The sequence below is a fragment of the Olea europaea genome, chromosome 11 (assembly GCF_002742605.1).
Source record: "Olea europaea var. sylvestris chromosome 11, O_europaea_v1, whole genome shotgun sequence".
In the NCBI taxonomy this organism is placed as follows: domain Eukaryota; kingdom Viridiplantae; phylum Streptophyta; class Magnoliopsida; order Lamiales; family Oleaceae; genus Olea; species Olea europaea.
The window spans coordinates 3,329,947-3,350,573 of record NC_036247.1 but is presented as its reverse complement, the minus strand read 5'-3'; the positions used below and the strand labels follow the sequence as shown (position 1 = coordinate 3,350,573).

The 20,627-nt window shown below is 35.6% G+C and overlaps 2 protein-coding genes and 1 long non-coding RNA gene across 3 annotated transcripts; all 3 read right to left on the bottom strand.

Moving 5' to 3' along the window:
* Positions 1 to 7,172: 7,172 nt before the first annotated feature.
* Positions 7,173 to 9,737, bottom strand: LOC111404332 (pentatricopeptide repeat-containing protein At2g40720-like). The gene has a single exon (XM_023033154.1). It carries the CDS (start codon positions 9,735 to 9,737, stop codon positions 7,173 to 7,175), a length of 2,565 nt encoding a protein of 854 aa, XP_022888922.1.
* Positions 9,738 to 13,003: 3,266 nt separating this feature from the next.
* LOC111403005 lies at positions 13,004 to 14,255 on the bottom strand. The gene is made up of 2 exons (XR_002704391.1): positions 13,660 to 14,255; positions 13,004 to 13,459 (listed from the first exon to the last, which is right to left on the bottom strand). It is a non-coding gene; the product is annotated as an uncharacterized LOC111403005 (long non-coding RNA).
* A 1,800-nt stretch (positions 14,256 to 16,055) lies between these two features.
* Positions 16,056 to 19,423, bottom strand: LOC111403004 (pentatricopeptide repeat-containing protein At2g40720-like). The gene has a single exon (XM_023031344.1). The coding sequence runs from the start codon at positions 19,344 to 19,346 to the stop codon at positions 16,782 to 16,784; it is 2,565 nt and encodes an 854-aa protein (XP_022887112.1). The 5' UTR covers positions 19,347 to 19,423; the 3' UTR covers positions 16,056 to 16,781.
* Positions 19,424 to 20,627: the final 1,204 nt, after the last annotated feature.

The following is a 20,627-nucleotide window of genomic DNA, read 5'->3' as shown; positions in this document are numbered from 1 at the left end:
TCAGGCGGCCGAAATAAAGGAATTAATGCAGCGTTTTCCTAAATGTAGCGTCCATCACTGCAACAGACTCACCAATCAAGCAGCGCATTTTTTGGCGCGACATGCATGGTCTCTAGAAGACATGGTCCTTAGGTGGCATAGTGTTCCTTTTGTCATTGAAAATGTAATTTTCATTGATAAGCACTATTGTATCCTTTCTTAAGGCTTTTTGCCTTTATGAATGAAACTTCTACCCATCAAAAAAAAAAAAAAAAAGTGGTTGGTTGGTATTTAAGTTTGAGAATACGAACGTCAAACGGGCCGAGCGGCACGTCAGCTCGGCCACAAGCAGCTCGTCGACAAAGTGACCAAAACGGTCACTTTTTAAAATAAAGTGACCGTTTCGGTCAACTTTTCAATGATCGTTTGGTCACTGAAAATTTTTGGTGACCGTTTGGATAATTGAACTTTTGTGAATTTATTATTTTTTTTATTATTATAAATACCCTCCTAACCCTCAATTTTTTTTTTCATATCAAAACTCTATTATCACTTCTTAACTCTCTTTTATATCAATTATCGAGTTTTTACTCTCTTGTGTTGTTGTGTAAAATATGTAATATCGATTCATTTTTTACAGTACATTTAGTTACAATTTTAATTCATCCAATTCTCAGTTCTCACTATATTTATATTTTTACTAGTTATTATATTTGGATTTCATTACAAACAATCAAATAAATGGATTAACGCCCATTTGTTGAGAGCTTGTTTGATACGGGATGTGGGCCACATGACGAATCATCTAGGACACCGCAAAGTCAATTTCTTAATGAATTTGTCGGTCTAAATGACATACCCATATTTGAAGATGTTCACATTCACGGTCATAAAAGTCACAATCCAATTGATTTAAATGATATTAACGTTCCCGAAACGAGACATGAGGACGAAGATGGCGAATTAAACATCACAGGTGCAAGGGGAAGCGAAAGGGCAAAAAACAAACAAAATGTTTAGATCACTTTAAGTTGATTTCAATGGGAAAAGTCGTCGATGGCCTCGTAGAATCTAAGACAGTATGTAAATATTGCCAACAAAGTTTGGCATGGCAAAAAGGAATTGGTGTCACCCATCTCAACCGCCACTATAAAGCATGTGTGGTTAGACATGGACTTCTTCCAGCTAGTCAAATACAATTGCAATTTTGCAGTCCAAGCCCTGATTCTACGACTTCACTCCTATCCACATGGGTGTGTTCGGAGGACAATATTCGAATCGAAATGGTGAGATTTGTTGTCGCTAATGAGTTGCCTCTGGTTATTGCCTATAACCAACACTTCGTCTCGTTTGTAAAAGAATATCTGCAACTAAGGTACGTTGGGGTAAATCGAATCACTCTTCGTACCGATACAATACAATATTTCAATGATTCAAAATAACAATTAATTATGACTCTGCAATAATATGAGGGTATTATATCTTTAACTTCTGATATATGAAAAGGGGTTTATAAAAGAGCATATATAGCTGCAACCGCACATTATATAGACCCACTTTGGTGTATGCATAAAAAAATTATTGCTTTTAAAATTATTGAGTTTTCTCATAATGCTATTATCAGTATTGTTAGAGAATATAATTGCGAGACTAAAATTCATTCTTTTACTTTCGATAATACTAGTGTTAATAATGTAATTGTCGATAAATTGTGTAGGGTACTTCAACTTGATTTCGGTGGGTATTTGTTTCATATTCGTTGTGTGCGTCATATTTTGAATTTAATTGTGTAAGATGGCTTAAAACATATAAATGATGAATTTCAAAGAATTAGGAACGCATTAGTATATATTACGATATCTCCTAGTAGAAAACAAGTATTTGAAGATTTTGTACCCAAAAAAGGGTGACGACTACTAAAACATTTGTTAGCGACGTATGTCATAAATGAAACTCTACTTACTTGTTATTAAAGACATGTGAATGTTTTGAACATTTAATAACTGACTTTTATAACAATAGACACATTAGAAGCGATGGCGATGGTATGTTTAATGAATTCGATCGGGTTTTAGTTTTAAAAGTTAAATGATTTTTGACATCTTTTTATGATACCACAAAGATTTTATCGGATGTTTATTATCCCACAAACTGTATGGTGCTTGAACGACTTTATATAATTGCAAGAACATTCCATAAATATAAAAATGATCCTGATTTTAATGAAAATATAATTGCTATGGAATTAATATTTAGAAAATATTGGGAAGAACTGCCTATGTTATTTCTTTTAGCGTGCACAATGGACCCTGATATAATATATCGAGAACTAAATATGTAATTGATCAAATCAATAAAGCCTTAATACTTGATACACGTATCACTTATAAGAATTTAGAGCAAACATTATGTGGAATGTATGATTTATATGTAGAATGAATGAGTGCGAATATTAGTCGGGTACCCTCTGCATCTACTCCTTCGGCTGAAATTGAAGAAGATGATGTCGAAATAATGAATTTATTTCAAGGCATTAATACATTTGGATATGATGTAACTGCAATGTGTTCATCTAGTGCCATGTCGTCTGCACTTGCATCTCATCAGACATCTGTCGCAACTCAAAATGCGATATCTGTCGAATTAATTAACTACTTCAATCATAATATGCCAACAGACAACAATTAAAAAAAGTTCAGAAAAAGTAATTGAATTCTGGCGAAAGTATAAAAGATGTTGGCCAATTGTTTCTGCAATTACGAAAAATCTGCTGACACCTCCAAATAGCACTGTTGCTTCGGAGTCTGTTTTTAGTGTAAACAAAAGGATTTTGACCTATATCAAGAGCTGACTGAAAGAAGATGTTTTGAAAACGTTAATGTGCGTTAAGGATTGGCAGGACGCTCATTTTCGACTACAAGATAAATACGCTGAAATTGCATGTCGTTAGGTAAGTAACAGTTGATTTAATTATATTAATCAAAATTTCTTATTTTTTAATCGTTAAATTTAATTTTCGTTAAAAAAATGTACACGTTACAACAATTTGTTCGTGTACAATTTTTAACTCCGTCTACTTAAAATTGATGTAGCCAATCCCAAGCCCGGATAAAAAATGAGGGTTTACATTTTATCTACTTTAAAAATAAATCGAAAAAAATGTAATTTTTGTAAATGTATTTCTAAAAATAATTCGTTTTCATACATAAATATTTTATACTTTATAAAAAATATTACAATATGATAGAAATAAAAATAAAAAAGTTTATTCATTAAATTATTTTTTAAAAAATGGATTAAATTATTTGTGTTTTTTAACACTTTTTTTTTAAAAGTGTCTTCATTAAATTATTTACATTTTTCTGTATTAAAAAAAAAAATTGACAAACTCGCGAGCCAATACTCAGCTCGCCCCACGAGCTCGGCTCGCCATGAGCACGAGCTCTTGAGATTCGGCTCGACTCATTGACATCCCTATACGGATAATAGAAATGTGCTTGAAGGTGGTTCTTATTTCGTTTATAGAAGACCTTTGATGTTCAAAGTCATGTCTCGATGTTTCGAGTTTGATGATAATGAAATTAGCACTATTCCGGTTTGGATCACTCTACTGGGGCTACCATTGGAATGTTGGAATCCAAAAGCTTTAGGGAAGATTATCTCCAAAATTGGAAAACTAATATCTACCGACAAGCTCACAGCAACAAAGGGTCATATATCTTATGCGAGAGTTCTTGTTGAAGTCAATGCTTCTAAGGAGCTGATCGAGTCAGTTGAGATTACCTACTGGAAAGTCAAGGGACCAAGTCGTGTTGAAATATTATTCAAAATCCATATAGATGCGTGTGTGGAATGTCAAGGAAATGGTAGCCAATACATCGGCCTACGCGACCGCATAAGCCAAGAGGCTATGCGATTGCATGGTCTGAGGCAGAAAAATTTCGGGCATTCGTCTATTAAACCATGCGACCGCATGGTGGCATGGTTGTATATTAGGACCATTAAGAGGCATTTTCGTTTTAGTTTCTGGCGCTTTTTGGAATGTTTTTGCAACCTTTCAACACGGTTTTTGGTACCAATTCGTAGCATTAATAGAGGCCTAGGCCATTAATGATCAATGGATTTAATATCAAAAACATTCTTTCATTCCACAAAGAAAGTAAAATACTTTTCATAATCCATATTCAAAATTCCCTTAGTGTTCTTCAAATTTTAGAGAATCATGCATGTGCTTAAGCATTCGATTTTCTACAATGCTTGATATAATCCTACAAACCATTTGCCGCGATACCCTTTAAGCAGGAAAATCATATTCGAGATGGGGCAAATGTAGTTTGAGGACAGCGATTGTGCGTTCGAGCCTTCATATATATTTTGTTCTTCATCTTCATCTTCTTCATTTTCATATTCTTGATCACATTTTTGGATTGTTTCTTCTCCAACCCTGATGACTTAAATTTTCCAACTCGTTCGTTATGAGTATGAGCCTAAGCAGAGTCGGCCCTGAAATTTTGAATGCCTTGTGCGAGATTTTAAAATGGCGCCCTTTCAAGTAACTAAAACATATATTAAAAAAAGAATTTCAATAATATTATTTCATTGTAAAAATACGATATTTAAATATTTATTTATCTTTTGTTTACATACATAAACAAGAAAAACATAAATAAAGCTCAAAAGCATTTTTCGAACTTCATAAAAATTCATATATTATCAACAAAGAATCATCAAAGCTACTAGCCTCTTCATGCAATTCCATATAAGCAAACCTTATATATATATGCTTGAAATGCAACAAATCTTGTAAAAAAAAAAAAGATTCTCGCATTTTTAGAAGCAAACTCACTAATTTAACTTTCGTAATCAATATTTTTCTAAAAAGTCTTGCTCAATAGATATCAAAACTAATCCATTCAATCGTTCTTATAACATAGTTAATCGCAAATAAAATTTTAATAACTTCAATTTTGAAAACTTTCTTTCAGCAGATGCAACAGTAACATGAATTGTTAATAATATTCTATAAGCAATACAAGTATTTGAAAAACAATCCAATCTTTTCAAATAAGTCAATATATCAAAAAGCCGTCTTTATTTCTTTTGGTAAAAGATTTCGCAAAACTTTTAACTTTAGAAATAAATCTTTGTCATCAAGATCGCAAAAACTTACATGTCTTAAAACAATATCAAGATGATCACAACATGCTTTCAAATTAGTATTATCCAATGAGTTTAACTTGTCGGAAGAAAACAGAAGTCCAAATTTTTTTCATATGAATTGAATTGATCAAACCTTCGTTCAAGTGATCCAATTGCTTGATCTACTATATAAAAAAAATAATTGGTTCTGAAAGAATCTTTAGGTGATTGTGCATCATCTATAGTAATATTTTCATCAAAATGATTCTTCCCACGACTTATACATTTAACTTGCAAAGCGAATTCAAATCAGTGAAATTACGGAACGAGATTGACAAAAAGATGATAAAGAAAAGATAACAGGTAATTCAGATTTTCTTCTCTGAGTTCTCTCGCCGGCCTGATCTCTTTTCGACAAATTTTCTTTTCCCTCACATTATTTAAGGTAGGAACACTATTTAAAAATATTATATTCAAGGAAATTATAATTAGTTAGTCACATTATTCTTAATTTTAATATTTTATGCATAAAAATAAAAAGTTTATATTTTAAAATTAATATATATTTAAATATTTAATTATAAATAAATATACGACTATAACAAAAAAAAAAAATTTGGTACCCTTACAATTTTGAGGCCCTGTGCGAACACTCAACTCACGCACCCTTAGGGCCGAGCCTAAGTTTTGCTCAACGTGCAAGATATATGGCCGTGCTACACTTGGATGCAATTTGAAAAAATGGGCTGCAGGTTGTAAGGTAAACTCCAGCATGGTTGATGTTCCAGGAGAACCTGCTTTTGCTAAACAAGGTCAGATTTGGGGTACACAGGTGGAACAGCCAACTGATTCAAGTGTATTGGCTTGGATAAAGGGCGTGTGGAGAGAATGCAGCAAGGAGACGAGCAAGTTACTCCGTGCACTGAAGCTTCTAAAATTCAGAAATGCAATAGGAAAAGGAAGGGACAGAATGCAGGTAATTACCCCCAGCAGAATGTGGATTTCGGTGATCTTCATCAAACTGGGGGTGATGAAGGCCCAAGTTGTAATGAAAAACTAATAGGGAAGCTTGATGAGCAACAAATTATAGCAACTAAGAAGGGCAAAAAGAAGGTAATTCCTGTCTTATATCATCGTGAAGCCTTATGTTTTGATTCGTCTTGTATCTCATTTTGTGTCTCTTGTTTTGGGTCTTTAGATCTTTTGTAATATTTGTTTGGTAAACTCGGACATGTTCGGAGTAGTGGAACTCAATTTTTGATCTATACACATTTATTTGCCGTATCAAAAAAATATTGTTAAATATGACAATTAATTTCATGCCTTTTTATTAAAAGCCTGCTAAACAATCTAAACAAAGGCGTCGAAGAAGACTATTGTTCAATAAATTAGGAACTTTATCAACTTTGCCTAATTTGACAAAAATATCTAGATACTTTGGAATCTGTGTAAAAAGAAAGATAAAGAATATCTAAATGGATTCGAATAACAATTAACTTTGACAATTTTGACGACAATGTCTAGTTTTAGTTGGTTTTCTTGTTCAGGAACTGTCGCAATTTCAACATCATCCACTGTATACAATCATGTCATAATAATGCAGAATCCTATGAACCAGAAGAAAAATGGCGTGCCGAATCCTCAGTGTATGTAGAAAAGCCGTCAATGACCAAGGCTCAAGCACTCAGATGGTTATCATTTCTGTTTCCCCTAAACTACAAGCAGCATATACTCAGATCAATTGCATGTTGCTCAGCATTGCTACCTATTTTATTTCCATGGCGGTTGTAATCTTGAACTCTGGCCTCTCAATATTCCAGATTCAATGGAAATTCAATTGACTTTCAAGATCAAGATGACAAGATAGGTTCTTGCAGTAACCTACAGTTGGAGGTCCACCGTATCATTGCCGACTCTTCATTTGCTCAACTTATGGCTAACTCGTCCAGTTTCAGATGGACTTCTCACTCCAGTTCCTTTGGGGGCATATGTGAGCCGTTGCTAATTGTGTCAAAACATCCCAAAGTGCTGGTTAGACTAAAAAAGTGCATCCATCATCCGGATTCTTGTAATGCCTCGCCAGCTTCAGAATACAATTTTACCTTCTTCATGTTATTCTTAAGTCTATCGAGAGTATCATAAATCTCAACCGCACTTGGACAGGATGAATCCTCCGAGTAGAAAACATCAACTTTATTTTTCAGCTCGATCCAACTGCATCCAGGGACCTTTGTCAGTCCCTTTTGCCTCATCAATGCCCTTAAGTTAGCGGCTTTCTCCAGTAATCCAACTTCTACATATAGGTTTAACAGTTGAACGTAATTGCTGCCTCTGGTTGGTTCTAACTTTAGCAAGTTATCAGCAGCCAACTCTCCAAGCTCAACATTGTGATGAATTCGACAGGCAGACAATAAAGATAGCCAAATGCCACGGTCTGGTGCAATGAACATATTCTGTATGAAACTGAGAGCATCCTCTAAGCGTCCAGCACGGCCCAGCAAGTCCACTATATTTATGTGGTGCTCCATTTTGGGTTCAAGTCTGTGTTCTCTCATTAAATGAAATAGATGCAGACCTACATCAGTGAAACCAGCATGATTGCAAGAGGAAATCAAGGAAAGGAATGTTACTTCATCAGGTACTGTTCCTGAATTTCTCATCTCGTTGAACAATTTGATGGCTTTATGGATTTCACCATGTGATCCATAACCAGCAATCATTGAATTCCAAGTTATGACGTTTCTTTTCGACATAATTTGAAACAAATGTTGTGCATGTTTTAAGCATCCACACTTGAGGTACATGTTTAGTAATGCATTTTCTACTTGAATATCTTCAGGAATTTGGAGTCTTATATAGTAACTGTGTACCGCCTTTCCCTTGAGCAATGCTGCCACCGATGAAACTGCAGAAAGGACACTGGTGATTGAAACAGAGTCTGGGTACAAGCCATTCTGCAGAATCTGAGGAAAAAGACTAATGGAGACATCTGGGATGCCATTCTGGCAATAGCATGAAATTAACGAATTCCAGACCACCAAATTCTTATTTGAGACATCAGAAAAAACATTTCCAGCCTTTTCTGGTTGTCCACATTTAGAATATAACTCTATCAGAGAACTACCCGTAAAAACATCTGATTCCAGTCCTTTCTTAATTGTGAATCCATGAATACAGCAACCTAGTTTGGTATCATTAAGTTCTACACAAGCATTGATTGCACTTGCTATAACATTAGGATCTAGTTCCACACCATCAGACTTCATTGCTTTAAATAAATCTAGTGCTTCCTTGAATTTTCTATTCTCACAATTACCCGATATCATAGAGCCCCATGTTACAATATCCTTTTCCTTCATTTTAACAAAAAGTTCAAATGCATCCTCCAATCTCCCAAACCTTGAGTACATCGTCAACAGGGCACTTTGCACTGAAACATTATCCTTTATTGGTCTCTTCCACAATTCCCCATGAATCATCCTACCAAACTCAATTGATCCAATCATACTGCAAGCTATCAATACATTGGATATGGTGAAAGAATCAGGTGTGATTGCTCTAAATCGCATCCGATAATAGACTTCCACTGCACTATGAGGGCATTCACAATTAACATACGCCGAGATCATACTATTCCACATTCCAACCTCTTTACCTGCTATTGAATGAAAAAGTTTCTCTGCATCTTCCACAAATCCACATTTTGAATACAACGTTAAAAGAGAAGTACTGACATAAGGATCACTCTCAAAACCTGCCTTAATCACATCACAATGGAGCTGTCTACCGCAATCTATATCCTCACCCTGTGAACAGGCTGTTAGAACAGTCGAAAATGATGTGGATCCCAATTCAAGACCCTTAAATTTTACCATAGAGTACAACTCGAAGGCATCTCTCCAGAATCCCTTTTTGCCGAAGCCATTGATCATTGCATTCCACACTGCAATGTTACAGTTATTTTCCACCTTTTCAAAAACATTCCAAGCATCCACTGGCCTATTAAAGTTTGAATACATATCAATCAGCGCAGTGATTACAAAAGGGTCATCATCAAAAATGTTTCTTACGACATAACCATGAATTTTCCTCCCATATGAAAAATTCGAAATGCCATTACACACTCCAAGAAGAATACACAAAGTGTACCCATCAGGCTTGACATTCGACACCTGCATTCGACGGAACTGAACCACACCCTCCTCAAAATATCCATTTTTCAAGAAGCCATCGATCATAGAATTCCAAAGCGTAACATCTTGTACCAAAACTTCACAATGAGACACATTTTCAAACAGTTTGACTGCAATGCAAAGTGACCCACATTTCACGTACATATTGATGAGTGAAGCAGTAATGTAAGGGTCAAAAATAAGGCCCGTCTTGATGATTTCTGAGTGAAGTGTTTTGCCATACCGGAGATTCTCCAGAGAAGCACAGGCTTTGAGGAGAGAAGGGAAGGTGAATTTTGAAAAATTGGATGCTTTGGTGGATGCTTTGAGGGCTTCTTGATAGTGTCCCTGTTGAACCAAGGCTTTGATTTTGATGTCGAGGGATGAAGATAAATGGGTTTGGATGAGAGTAGAAAATTGACGAGAAATCAATAAATTGAAACGCATTTCATTGTTAAAGAATTTTAATTTGGTTTTAAATGTTTGTAGTTGGCCAAAAGAGCACTCCACTTGGAAAAAGTAGGATACATTCACGGCTGACTTTTAACTTCAAGAATGATACAATAAAAGGACATTTAGGACTTTCTAATGAAACTTTTGAAAAGTCAATAATTGAAAAAAAAAAAAATAATAATAATAATAAGAAAATTTATTTTTGTACGTTCGACTATGGTTGGGTTCCTCCTAATGAAAAAAATGTGGCCCGTGACACTCAATTTTAGGTGGAGGTAATCAAGGCATTACATACACATGGAGATGCTCAAATATTACACATGTTTTAGGAACCGAAATAATGTGGTGGCATTCTTGGCTAATGAAGGATCCTATTCTCACGATAGAGAAACAAAAAATGTCGAATTTTAGAAGGTAAAATCTACTGTCCAATTTTTATTGTCCACTTTACTGTCCATTTAATTAATTATTAACACGTTATCTTAAATTAACATGTCCTAAGCTATTTCATTCCTATTATGGGATACAATATTTCAAGAGCCACACCCAATCGAAGCTAGTAGTAAGTTAATGGCTACCACATAGGGAGCAACATCCTTGAATCCATTCGTTTGGGTGATCATCATTGTGGCTTAGAAAGAGTCAAAAGTAGCAGTAAGAGTGAATAAACATATTGGAACAATGTGATCGACAAGTCCCAATTTAGTGCCAAAAGTTGTTTCTATTTTTTGGTTAAGACGGTGGAATTTATAATGAACATAGTATCTCCATATTTAAGTTTTGTAAACCCTCTTTTATCTCTTCTAAATGTACCTTCCGAAGTAAGGTCCCATATCTCTAAAGGAGGAGCATACTAAACAAGATGAACCCAACGAACTAGATAGACGGTATATTCTCGAGCTTGATTCTAGTCCTAGATGATATAGAGTGCATATAGATGACATTAGCAGCATGAGTTATAATTTTTAAACAAAATAATGATAATAGTATAATGATAATCTTAATCGTTATTGATAGTACAAACGCCACCTCAAACGTTAATTTCCACAATCCGTTCAACCACTGCCACGTTTAATGAATCAAAGGACCCATTCCTATTTTGGTTCCAATTGCCAGGCTAGCTTACAGTATTATTACAAGAAACAAATAAATAAATAAATAAATAATAATAATAATAATAATAATAATAATAATAAGCGCCAACACGCAATTCACACGATTTGCCAACTTGGATAAATTCAACAAGGTAAGTTTTGTTTTCGGACAAGTCAGATTCATTTATTCAACTTCCCAACATAGCCAATAATCTTCGGAAACCTTAAATATTTTCTAGTTTTGATACCATATTAAACAAACGAATTCATTTTTTCTTTTTGCTTTTTTATTTTGGGGTCTAATTTTTTATTCACTGTCATGTTCTAATCAGGTTTTATAGATATGGTGAAGCACGATCACGACCACGACCACCACCATGTAGATGGTGGCCCACATAATGATCCACTCTTGGCATGCTGCTACTGCCCTTGTATGTCAGTCTCGTCCGCCTTCCGATTGATGGGGAGATGCTTGTTTGTTGCTTGTTATCCTGTGTTGCAATGCTTTAGATGGGATGATCATAGACATCATCACCACCACCACAAGCATTTTTACTGATTTTATTTCTTGTTTATATCTACCTTTATTCAATTGGAATTTCTCAGCTTAGTTCGAAGTTTTAGGAAGAAACCAAGAAATTCGATCTTAGTGGAAGAAAATGAAAGGAATCCTTTTCATTATTCGTTTTATTTACTTTGTACAATCATTTGGTCCCACGAAGTATACTTTTATTCTCCGGCATCTTCTTCATATTATGCTAGCATCATTATCGACAAGACTAGATAGAGCAACTCCAACGAATGAGATACAAACAATTTGCGAATACATATTTTCCTAAGCTTTTCAAGTTATATTTTGATCTTCACTTTGTACCTTTTTTTGACCTCTCAAGCAAGTGGTAGTAATATATAATTGACAAGACAAAAGTCTTAAATTCACGATTCACCATTGAGAATAAAATTGTGCTCGAATGATGAGACGAAAGTTCACTTCTGTGCTCGAAAGGCATTGGTCACTTATCTTAATAGCTTGTAAATAGAATTAAGCGACTAAAAGGCTTAAAGTGTAACAAGACAGTGAAATAAAAGACTCAAGTGTTACGAACATCTTCATTTTTTTAATATAATTTTGATTATTCTATAATTATTAATAACAATTCCTTTTATTTAATTAGTTTATTTAACTTTAAAAAATAAGAAAATGAAAATATATATATTTTAAAAAATAAACCCCACATATTTGATATCGATTAAATCTAGATTTTAATCTAAATCAAAATTAATAATTCATTTCAATCACATACTTTATGAGTCCCACGACTTCTCAATTACACTTCATCAACTTCTATCAAAATTTACTAAAAAGTTGATTTCAATATCTATCAATTAGGGGAATAATGCCTAGGCTCACATTTGTCGTGCCTTTTGCCTCCTAGGCTTTTCTTCATACCTCACGCCTAGGCCAGCCTAGGCCCCATCTTTTAAGCCCTTTCAGGACAACGAATAAAATAGTTTGATAACGCTTATGGCTGACGTTAAAGGAAAAAGAGTTAAGGTTTGACTTTGTCCTGTTAATGCAGATCTCCCAAATAAAAATCTAATCTTTTTTCATATTTTTTAGTTTTGGAAAAAAATCACAACACTCCAAGAAAATGAAAACATTTAAGCAGACACAATCCCTCCCACCTAGTTTTTACCTTTCTCACTTTCGTTGTTTCTCAATATACTTGTGTTAAAAGATTTTAGTAGTGACAACTAAAAAATTGTAGCAAGGTTTATTGGGAATTTGACACCTCGAAATTGTAGTGATGTGTCGAGATTTGATTGGAATGGAGAAAATGGGACAGCCAATTTAGAATTCAGGACTCAATCCTACCACGACTCTACTAGGCACCCAGTTATTCTCGCCAATGTCTAGTTGCCTAATTCACAGCAATTTTGTGCAGTGAATAGCGGCGGTGTCAAACTAAGCCCGTTGTAACCCAACTAGGAAAAAAGCAGCATAGGATCGGCATTGTCCAACGCAAGTTGGTCCACCTTTAACGGTGGTCCGTCAGGTTTGGCATTGAAGCCCTGCAAGCCCATGCCCATGGTTACTTCATATAATTATATCCCATTCTTTTAAAGATCAATCAATATGCACCATCATTTTTAAGAACAGAATTATATTTGAAGTTTCATAACATTCCATTATGTCAGGAGGAAAAGAGACGGCAAAATACTGCCACATAAACTATCTCCAAACACAATGTTAAGAATAGATAATCTCATTATTCCCGCAGCAAACTGTACAACATGCCCTTATGATTACAGTTTACAATTCATCAAAACATTGATTAAACAATTCATACTAACCTGGCATTGAGATGAAGCAGAAAATAAACGAGGACCTAAAGGCTAGAGCATTCATTTCCTCGTGAGCATAGAGCAGACAGGAGCAACTCCATTGTATGCGTATAAATTTCAAGCAGGGACATAAGATTCGAGCAGAAATTGCGCTGGGGATGGGGATTTGATCTCAACAATCAGATAGATAAACTTCCACTGTTTATCGACCTTATCCTTGAACATTTCAGCACCAACTTTGCCAGCTCCATGTGGCCCACGAATGTAGAAATTTACCTAAAAATCTAATTCATTTAAGTGTCTTTGTACATAATACTTGGAAACTAAAATTTTACACGCCAGTTACTACTGGGGTGGGGGTGGGGCTTTGTAGAAATATTCGTTACTTCAGCAAGCATTGGAAATCGTGTGAAACCAGATGGTTATGAGATTAACGATAAAATGAGCATAATTCCGCGGTATTAATCCTAAGTTACCTCAACATGCTCATTGCCATCCTCATCAGTCCATGTTCGATTAGGAATTCGCTGACGAGCAGCACGATTCCTGCTTTCTTGGCCATAGCCAGTAATAGGGGACCCAATTCTCACCCTAACCTGGTGCAATGAAAGTTTTTAAACTATCACAATCAAGAAATGCAATCACAATACCCACAAACATCAAAACTATCTTCAATTTTTAGATATTCTTCATCTAATGGCAAAAGAGACTGCATTTTATGCCAGCAGAAATGAAATTTACAAAAAATGTCATGGGAAGCACACAGGTCCTGTGACATTAAAACCTGAAATTCTACCGTCTTCATGGTAAACATGGGCTGGATGCCGAAGAATCAACAGTTAGCTAACATTCATCAGCATGATTTACTGTATTAACTTCATCTCAATGACTAGCATTTAGCATATATGCCCAAAAACACATTCACATTGTTTAGTACATATATCCCTCTCATAGGTGTCATAATTGATCTATTGATATTGTAATGGAGGTGAAAACTTGAATAGATACAAGTGGTCAGACAGCAAAAAATATTTTACCCCTGTTTGGTGGAGATTAAGCCCCTGTTTGTTACTCATTTTTTCCCCATTAAAATGAAAAATACGATTGTTATCCATCACAACAAGCCACCAAATTTGAATTTCTATCTCTTGTGTAGGACCCATAACAGCTATATTTTTCATTTATATTTTTACAAAAATGAAAAATAAGATTTGAAACTTCTTTTTGGGAGGTTTGTTTTCCAAAGAGCCGTTTTCTTTCATTTCGGAATGTGGGACACTTGTGTCTTTCTTGGATATGCTCAGTCCGGGTGACAGAAGTTTTCAAGCAGGGATCCACAAACTTTTGCGGTTCCTTCTGCTCCTAGAAAACGCCCGAACCCCCCAAGGTGGACCCCCACGGAGCAGCTCAGCTTGATTAGAAGGAGATGAAGGGCGAAAGGTGTCAACTGGAGAAGCTCCTCGAATCGGACTTAGCCATCTCAAGATCAACGGGATTAGAAAAGCTCATCGGAGAAGGTAATCCTGGACAAGACCAGAACAAACATCCTCGCTAATCAAGCAATTGCGTCAGATCAGCAAACGCCCCCCAAATTTAGATTTTTAGCAGATTTTGATAAAAGTTAATGAAATGCGTGGTTAAAAAGTTGTGACCCCATGAAATACGTGGTTGAAAATTAATTGTTGACTTTGATTTTAATAAAAATTTAGATTATAATTTCTATCAAACAAACAGGGGTTTTATATGAAAGAGTATCACCATAAAACAAAAATTTGGGCCATGAAGCGTTTAGCAGCAAGACGCATGGATTTCACATGCTTGTATACATATAGACCTCTATAATAGTACTCAATAACTAACTTTATATTTGGCTCAAACGGTTTTCTTTTCTTTTCTATTATTCTCCATGGAACATAGCCAAGAAAGATTGTTGTGCTTGATGCCACCATAGTTCCATGACTTTAAGTTTGAAATATTTGATCACAAACTTTAAAGTCAATTAAATCATCCCATCAAATGATTAGATATTTGACTTATCATACATTTTGTTTCATGCATTATAACGAAACATACAAATCAAATTAGCATCGTTCCAAGTCAAATCCGATACCCTACAGACACAAGTGCTTCATGCATAGGTACACTTTGTTTTACTTAAATTAACAACCACAACATTTTCAAGCAAAACCATTTTAGAGTTCGATTTATAAATACCCCTTTGAGCCTAAGTTTTGCTCAACGTGCAAGATATATGGCCGTGCTACACTTGGATGCAATTTGAAAAAATGGGCTGCAGGTTGTAAGGTAAACTCCAGCATGGTTGATGTTCCAGGAGAACCTGCTTTTGCTAAACAAGGTCAGATTTGGGGTACACAGGTGGAACAGCCAACTGATTCAAGTGATATTGGCTTGGATAAAGGGCGTATGGAGAGAATGCAGCAAGGAGACGAGCAAGTTACTCCGTGCACTGAAGCTTCTAAAATTCAGAAATGCAATAGGAAAAGGAAGGGACAGAATGCAGGTAATTACCCCCAGCAGAATGTGGATTTCGGTGATCTTCATCAAACTGGGGGTGATGAAGGCCCAAGTTGTAATGAAAAACTAATAGGGAAGCTTGATGAGCAACAGATTATAGCAACTAAGAAGGGCAAAAAGAAGGTAATTCCTGTCTTATATCATCGTGAAGCCTTATGTTTTGATTCGTCTTGTATCTCATTTTGAGTCTCTTGTTTTGGGTCTTTAGATTTTTTGTAATATTTGTTTGGTAAACTCGGGCATGTTCGGAGTAGTTGAACTCAATTTTTGATCTATACACATTTATTTGCCGTATCAAAAAAATATTGTTAAATATGACAATTAATTTCATGCCTTTTTATTAAAAGCCTGCTAAACAATCTAAACAAAGGCGTCGAAGAAGACTATTGTTCAATAAATTAGGAACTTTATCAACTTTGCCTAATTTGACAAAAATATCTAGATACTTCGGAATCTGTGTAAAAAGAAAGATAAAGAATATCTAAATGGATTCGAATAACAATTAACTTTGACAATTTTGACGACAATGTCTAGTTTTAGTTGGTTTTCTTGTTCAGGAACTGTCGCAATTTCAACATCATCCACTGTATACAATCATGTCATAATAATGCAGAATCCTATGAACCAGAAGAAAAATGGCGTGCCGAATCCTAGTGTATGTAGAAAAGCCGTCAATGACCAAGGCTCAAGCACTCAGATGGTTATCATTTCTGTTTCCCCTAAACTACAAGCAGCATATACTCAGATCAATTGCATGTTGCTCAGCATTGCTACCTATTTTATTTCCATGGCGGTTGTAATCTTGAACTCTTGCCTCTCAATATTCCAGATTCAATGGAAATTCAATTGACTTTCAAGATCAAGATGACAAGATAGGTTCTTGCAGTAACCTACAGTTGGAGGTCCACCGTATCATTGCCGACTCTTCATTTGCTCAACTTATGGCTAACTCGTCCAGTTTCAGATGGACTTCTCACTCCAGTTCCTTTGGGGGCATATGTGAGCCGTTGCTAATTGTGTCAAAACATCCCAAAGTGCTGGTTAGACTAAAAAAGTGCATCCATCATCCGGATTCTTGTAATGCCTCGCCAGCTTCAGAATACAATTTTACCTTCTTCATGTTATTCTTAAGTCTATCGAGAGTATCATAAATCTCAACCGCACTTGGACAGGATGAATCCTCCGAGTAGAAAACATCAACTTTATTTTTCAGCTCGATCCAACTGCATCCAGGGACCTTTGTCAGTCCCTTTTGCCTCATCAATGCCCTTAAGTTAGCGGCTTTCTCCAGTAATCCAACTTCTACATATAGGTTTAACAGTTGAACGTAATTGCTGCCTCTGGTTGGTTCTAACTTTAGCAAGTTATCAGCAGCCAACTCTCCAAGCTCAACATTGTGATGAATTCGACAGGCAGACAATAAAGATAGCCATATGCCACGGTCTGGTGCAATGAACATATTCTGTATGAAACTAAGAGCATCCTCTAAGCGTCCAGCACGGCCCAGCAAGTCCACTATATTTATGTGGTGCTCCATTTTGGGTTCAAGTCTGTGTTCTCTCATTAAATGAAATAGATGGAGACCTACATCAGTGAAACCAGCATGATTGCAAGAGGAAATCAAGGAAAGGAATGTTACTTCATCAGGTACTGTTCCTGAATTTCTCATCTCGTCGAACAATTTGATGGCTTTATGGATTTCACCATGTGATCCATAACCAGCAATCATTGAATTCCAAGTTATGACGTTTCTTTTCGACATAATTTGAAACAAATGTTGTGCATGTTTTAAGAATCCACACTTGAGGTACATGTTTAGTAATGCATTTTCTACTTGAATATCTTCAGGAATTTGGAGTCTTATATAGTAACTGTGTACCGCCTTTCCCTTGAGCAATGCTGCCACCGATGAAACTGCAGAAAGGACACTGGTGATTGAAACAGAGTCTGGGTACAAGCCATTCTGCAGAATCTGAGGAAAAAGACTAATGGAGACATCTGGGATGCCATTCTGGCAATAGCATGAAATTAACGAATTCCAGACCACCAAATTCTTATTTGAGACATCAGAAAAAACATTTCCAGCCTTTTCTGGTTGTCCACATTTAGAATATAACTCTATCAGAGAACTACCCGTAAAAACATCTGATTCCAGTCCTTTCTTAATTGTGAATCCATGAATACAGCAACCTAGTTTGGTATCATTAAGTTCTACACAAGCATTGATTGCACTTGCTATAACATTAGGATCTAGTTCCACACCATCAGACTTCATTGCTTTAAATAAATCTAGTGCTTCCTTGAATTTTCTATTCTCACAATTACCCGATATCATAGAGCCCCATGTTACAATATCCTTTTCCTTCATTTTAACAAAAAGTTCAAATGCATCCTCCAATCTCCCAAACCTTGAGTACATCGTCAACAGGGCACTTTGCACTGAAACATTATCCTTTATTGGTCTCTTCCACAATTCCCCGTGAATCATCCTACCAAACTCAATTGATCCAATCATACTGCAAGCTATCAATACATTGGATATGGTGAAAGAATCAGGTGTGATTGCTCTAAATCGCATCTGATAATAGACTTCCACTGCACTATGAGGGCATTCACAATTAACATACGCCGAGATCATACTATTCCACATTCCAACCTCTTTACCTGCTATTGAATGAAAAAGTTTCTCTGCATCTTCCACAAATCCACATTTTGAATACAACGTTAAAAGAGAAGTACTGACATAAGGATCACTCTCAAAACCTGCCTTAATCACATCACAATGGAGCTGTCTACCGCAATCTATATCCTCACCCTGTGAACAGGCTGTTAGAACAGTCGAAAATGATGTGGATCCCAATTCAAGACCCTTAAATTTTACCATAGAGTACAACTCGAAGGCATCTCTCCAGAATCCCTTTTTGCCGAAGCCATTGATCATTGCATTCCACACTGCAATGTTACAGTTATTTTCCACCTTTTCAAAAACATTCCAAGCATCCACTGGCCTATTAAAGTTTGAATACATATCAATCAGCGCAGTGATTACAAAAGGGTCATCATCAAAAATGTTTCTTACGACATAACCATGAATTTTCCTCCCATATGAAAAATTCGAAATGCCATTACACACTCCAAGAAGAATACACAAAGTGTACCCATCAGGCTTGACATTCGACACCTGCATTCGACGGAACTGAACCACACCCTCCTCAAAATATCCATTTTTCAAGAAGCCATCGATCATAGAATTCCAAAGCGTGACATCTTGAACCAAAACTTCACAATGAGACACATTTTCAAACAGTTTGACTGCAATGCAAAGTGACCCACATTTCACATACATATTGATGAGTGAAGCAGTAATGTAAGGGTCAAAAATAAGGCCCGTCTTGATGATTTCCGAGTGAAGTGTTTTGCCATACCGGAGATTCTCCAGAGAAGCACAGGCTTTGAGGAGAGAAGGGAAGGTGAATTTTGAAAAATTGGATGCTTTGGTGGATGCTTTGAGGGCTTCTTGATAGTGTCCCTGTTGAACCAAGGCTTTGATTTTGATGTCGAGGGATGAAGATATATGGGTTTGGATGAGAGTAGAAAATTGACGAGAAATCAATAAATTGAAACGCATTTCATTGTTAAAGAATTTTAATTTGGTTTTAAATGTTTGTAGTTGGCCAAAAGAGCACTCCACTTGGAAAAAGTAAGATAAATTCACGGCTGACTTTTAATTTTAAGAATGATACAATAAAAGGACATTTAGGACTTTCTAATGAAACTTTTGAAAAGTCAATAATTGAAAAAAAAAATAATAATTAAGAAAATTTATTTTCGTACGTTCGACTATGGTTGGGTTCCTTCTAATGAAAAAAATGTGGCCCGTGACACTCAATTTTAGGTGGAGGCAATCAAGGCATTACATACACATGGAGATGTTCAAATATTACACATGTTTTAGGAACCGAAATAATGTGTTGGCATTCTTGGCTAATGAAGGATCCTATTCTCACGATAGAGAAACAAAAAATGTCGAATTTTAGAAGGTAAAACCTACTGTCCAATTTTTACCGTCCACTTTACTGTCCATTTAATTAATTATTAACACGTTATCTTAAATTAACATGTCCTAAGCTATTTCATTCTTATTATGGGATACAATATTTCAAGAGCCACACCCAATCGAAGCTAGTAGTAAGTTAATGGCTACCTCAAAGGGAGCAACATCCTTGAATCCATTCGTTTGGGTGACCGTCATTGTGGCTTAGAAAGAATCAAAAGTAGCAGTAAGAGTGAATAAACATATTGGAACGATCGACGTGTCCCAATTTATTGCCAAAAGTTGTTTCTATTTTTTGGTTAAGACGGTGGAATTTATAATGAACATAGTATCTCCATATTTAAGTTTTGTAAACCCTCTTTTATCTCTTCTAAATGTACCTTCCGTAGTAGGGTCTCATATCTTTAAAGTAGGAGCATACTAAACAAGATGAACGCAATGAACTAGATACACGGTATATTTTCGAGCTTGATTCTAGTACTAGATGATGTAGAGTGAATATAAATGATATTATCAGCATGATTTATAATTTTTAAACAAAATAATTATAATAGTATCATGATAATCTTAAACGTTATTGATAGTACAAACGCCATCTCAAACGTTAATTTCCACAATCCGTTCAACCACTGCCACGTTTAATGAATCAAAGAACCCATTCCTATTTTGGTTCCAATTGCCAGGCTAGCTTACAGTATTATTACAAGAAACAAATAAATAAATAAATAAATAATAATAATAATAATAATAATAATAATAATAAGCGCCAACACGCAATTCACACGATTTGCCAACTTGGATACAAATACAACTCTTCCCTCTCCCAACTTCTAAACAAATACTCTCTCCCCCCCC

Coding starts and splice junctions, on each gene's coding strand:
- LOC111404332 (XM_023033154.1), bottom strand. CDS start 9,737: ATGCGTTTCAATTTATTGATTTCTCGTCAATTTTCTACTCTCATCCAA.
- LOC111403004 (XM_023031344.1), bottom strand. CDS start 19,346: ATGCGTTTCAATTTATTGATTTCTCGTCAATTTTCTACTCTCATCCAA.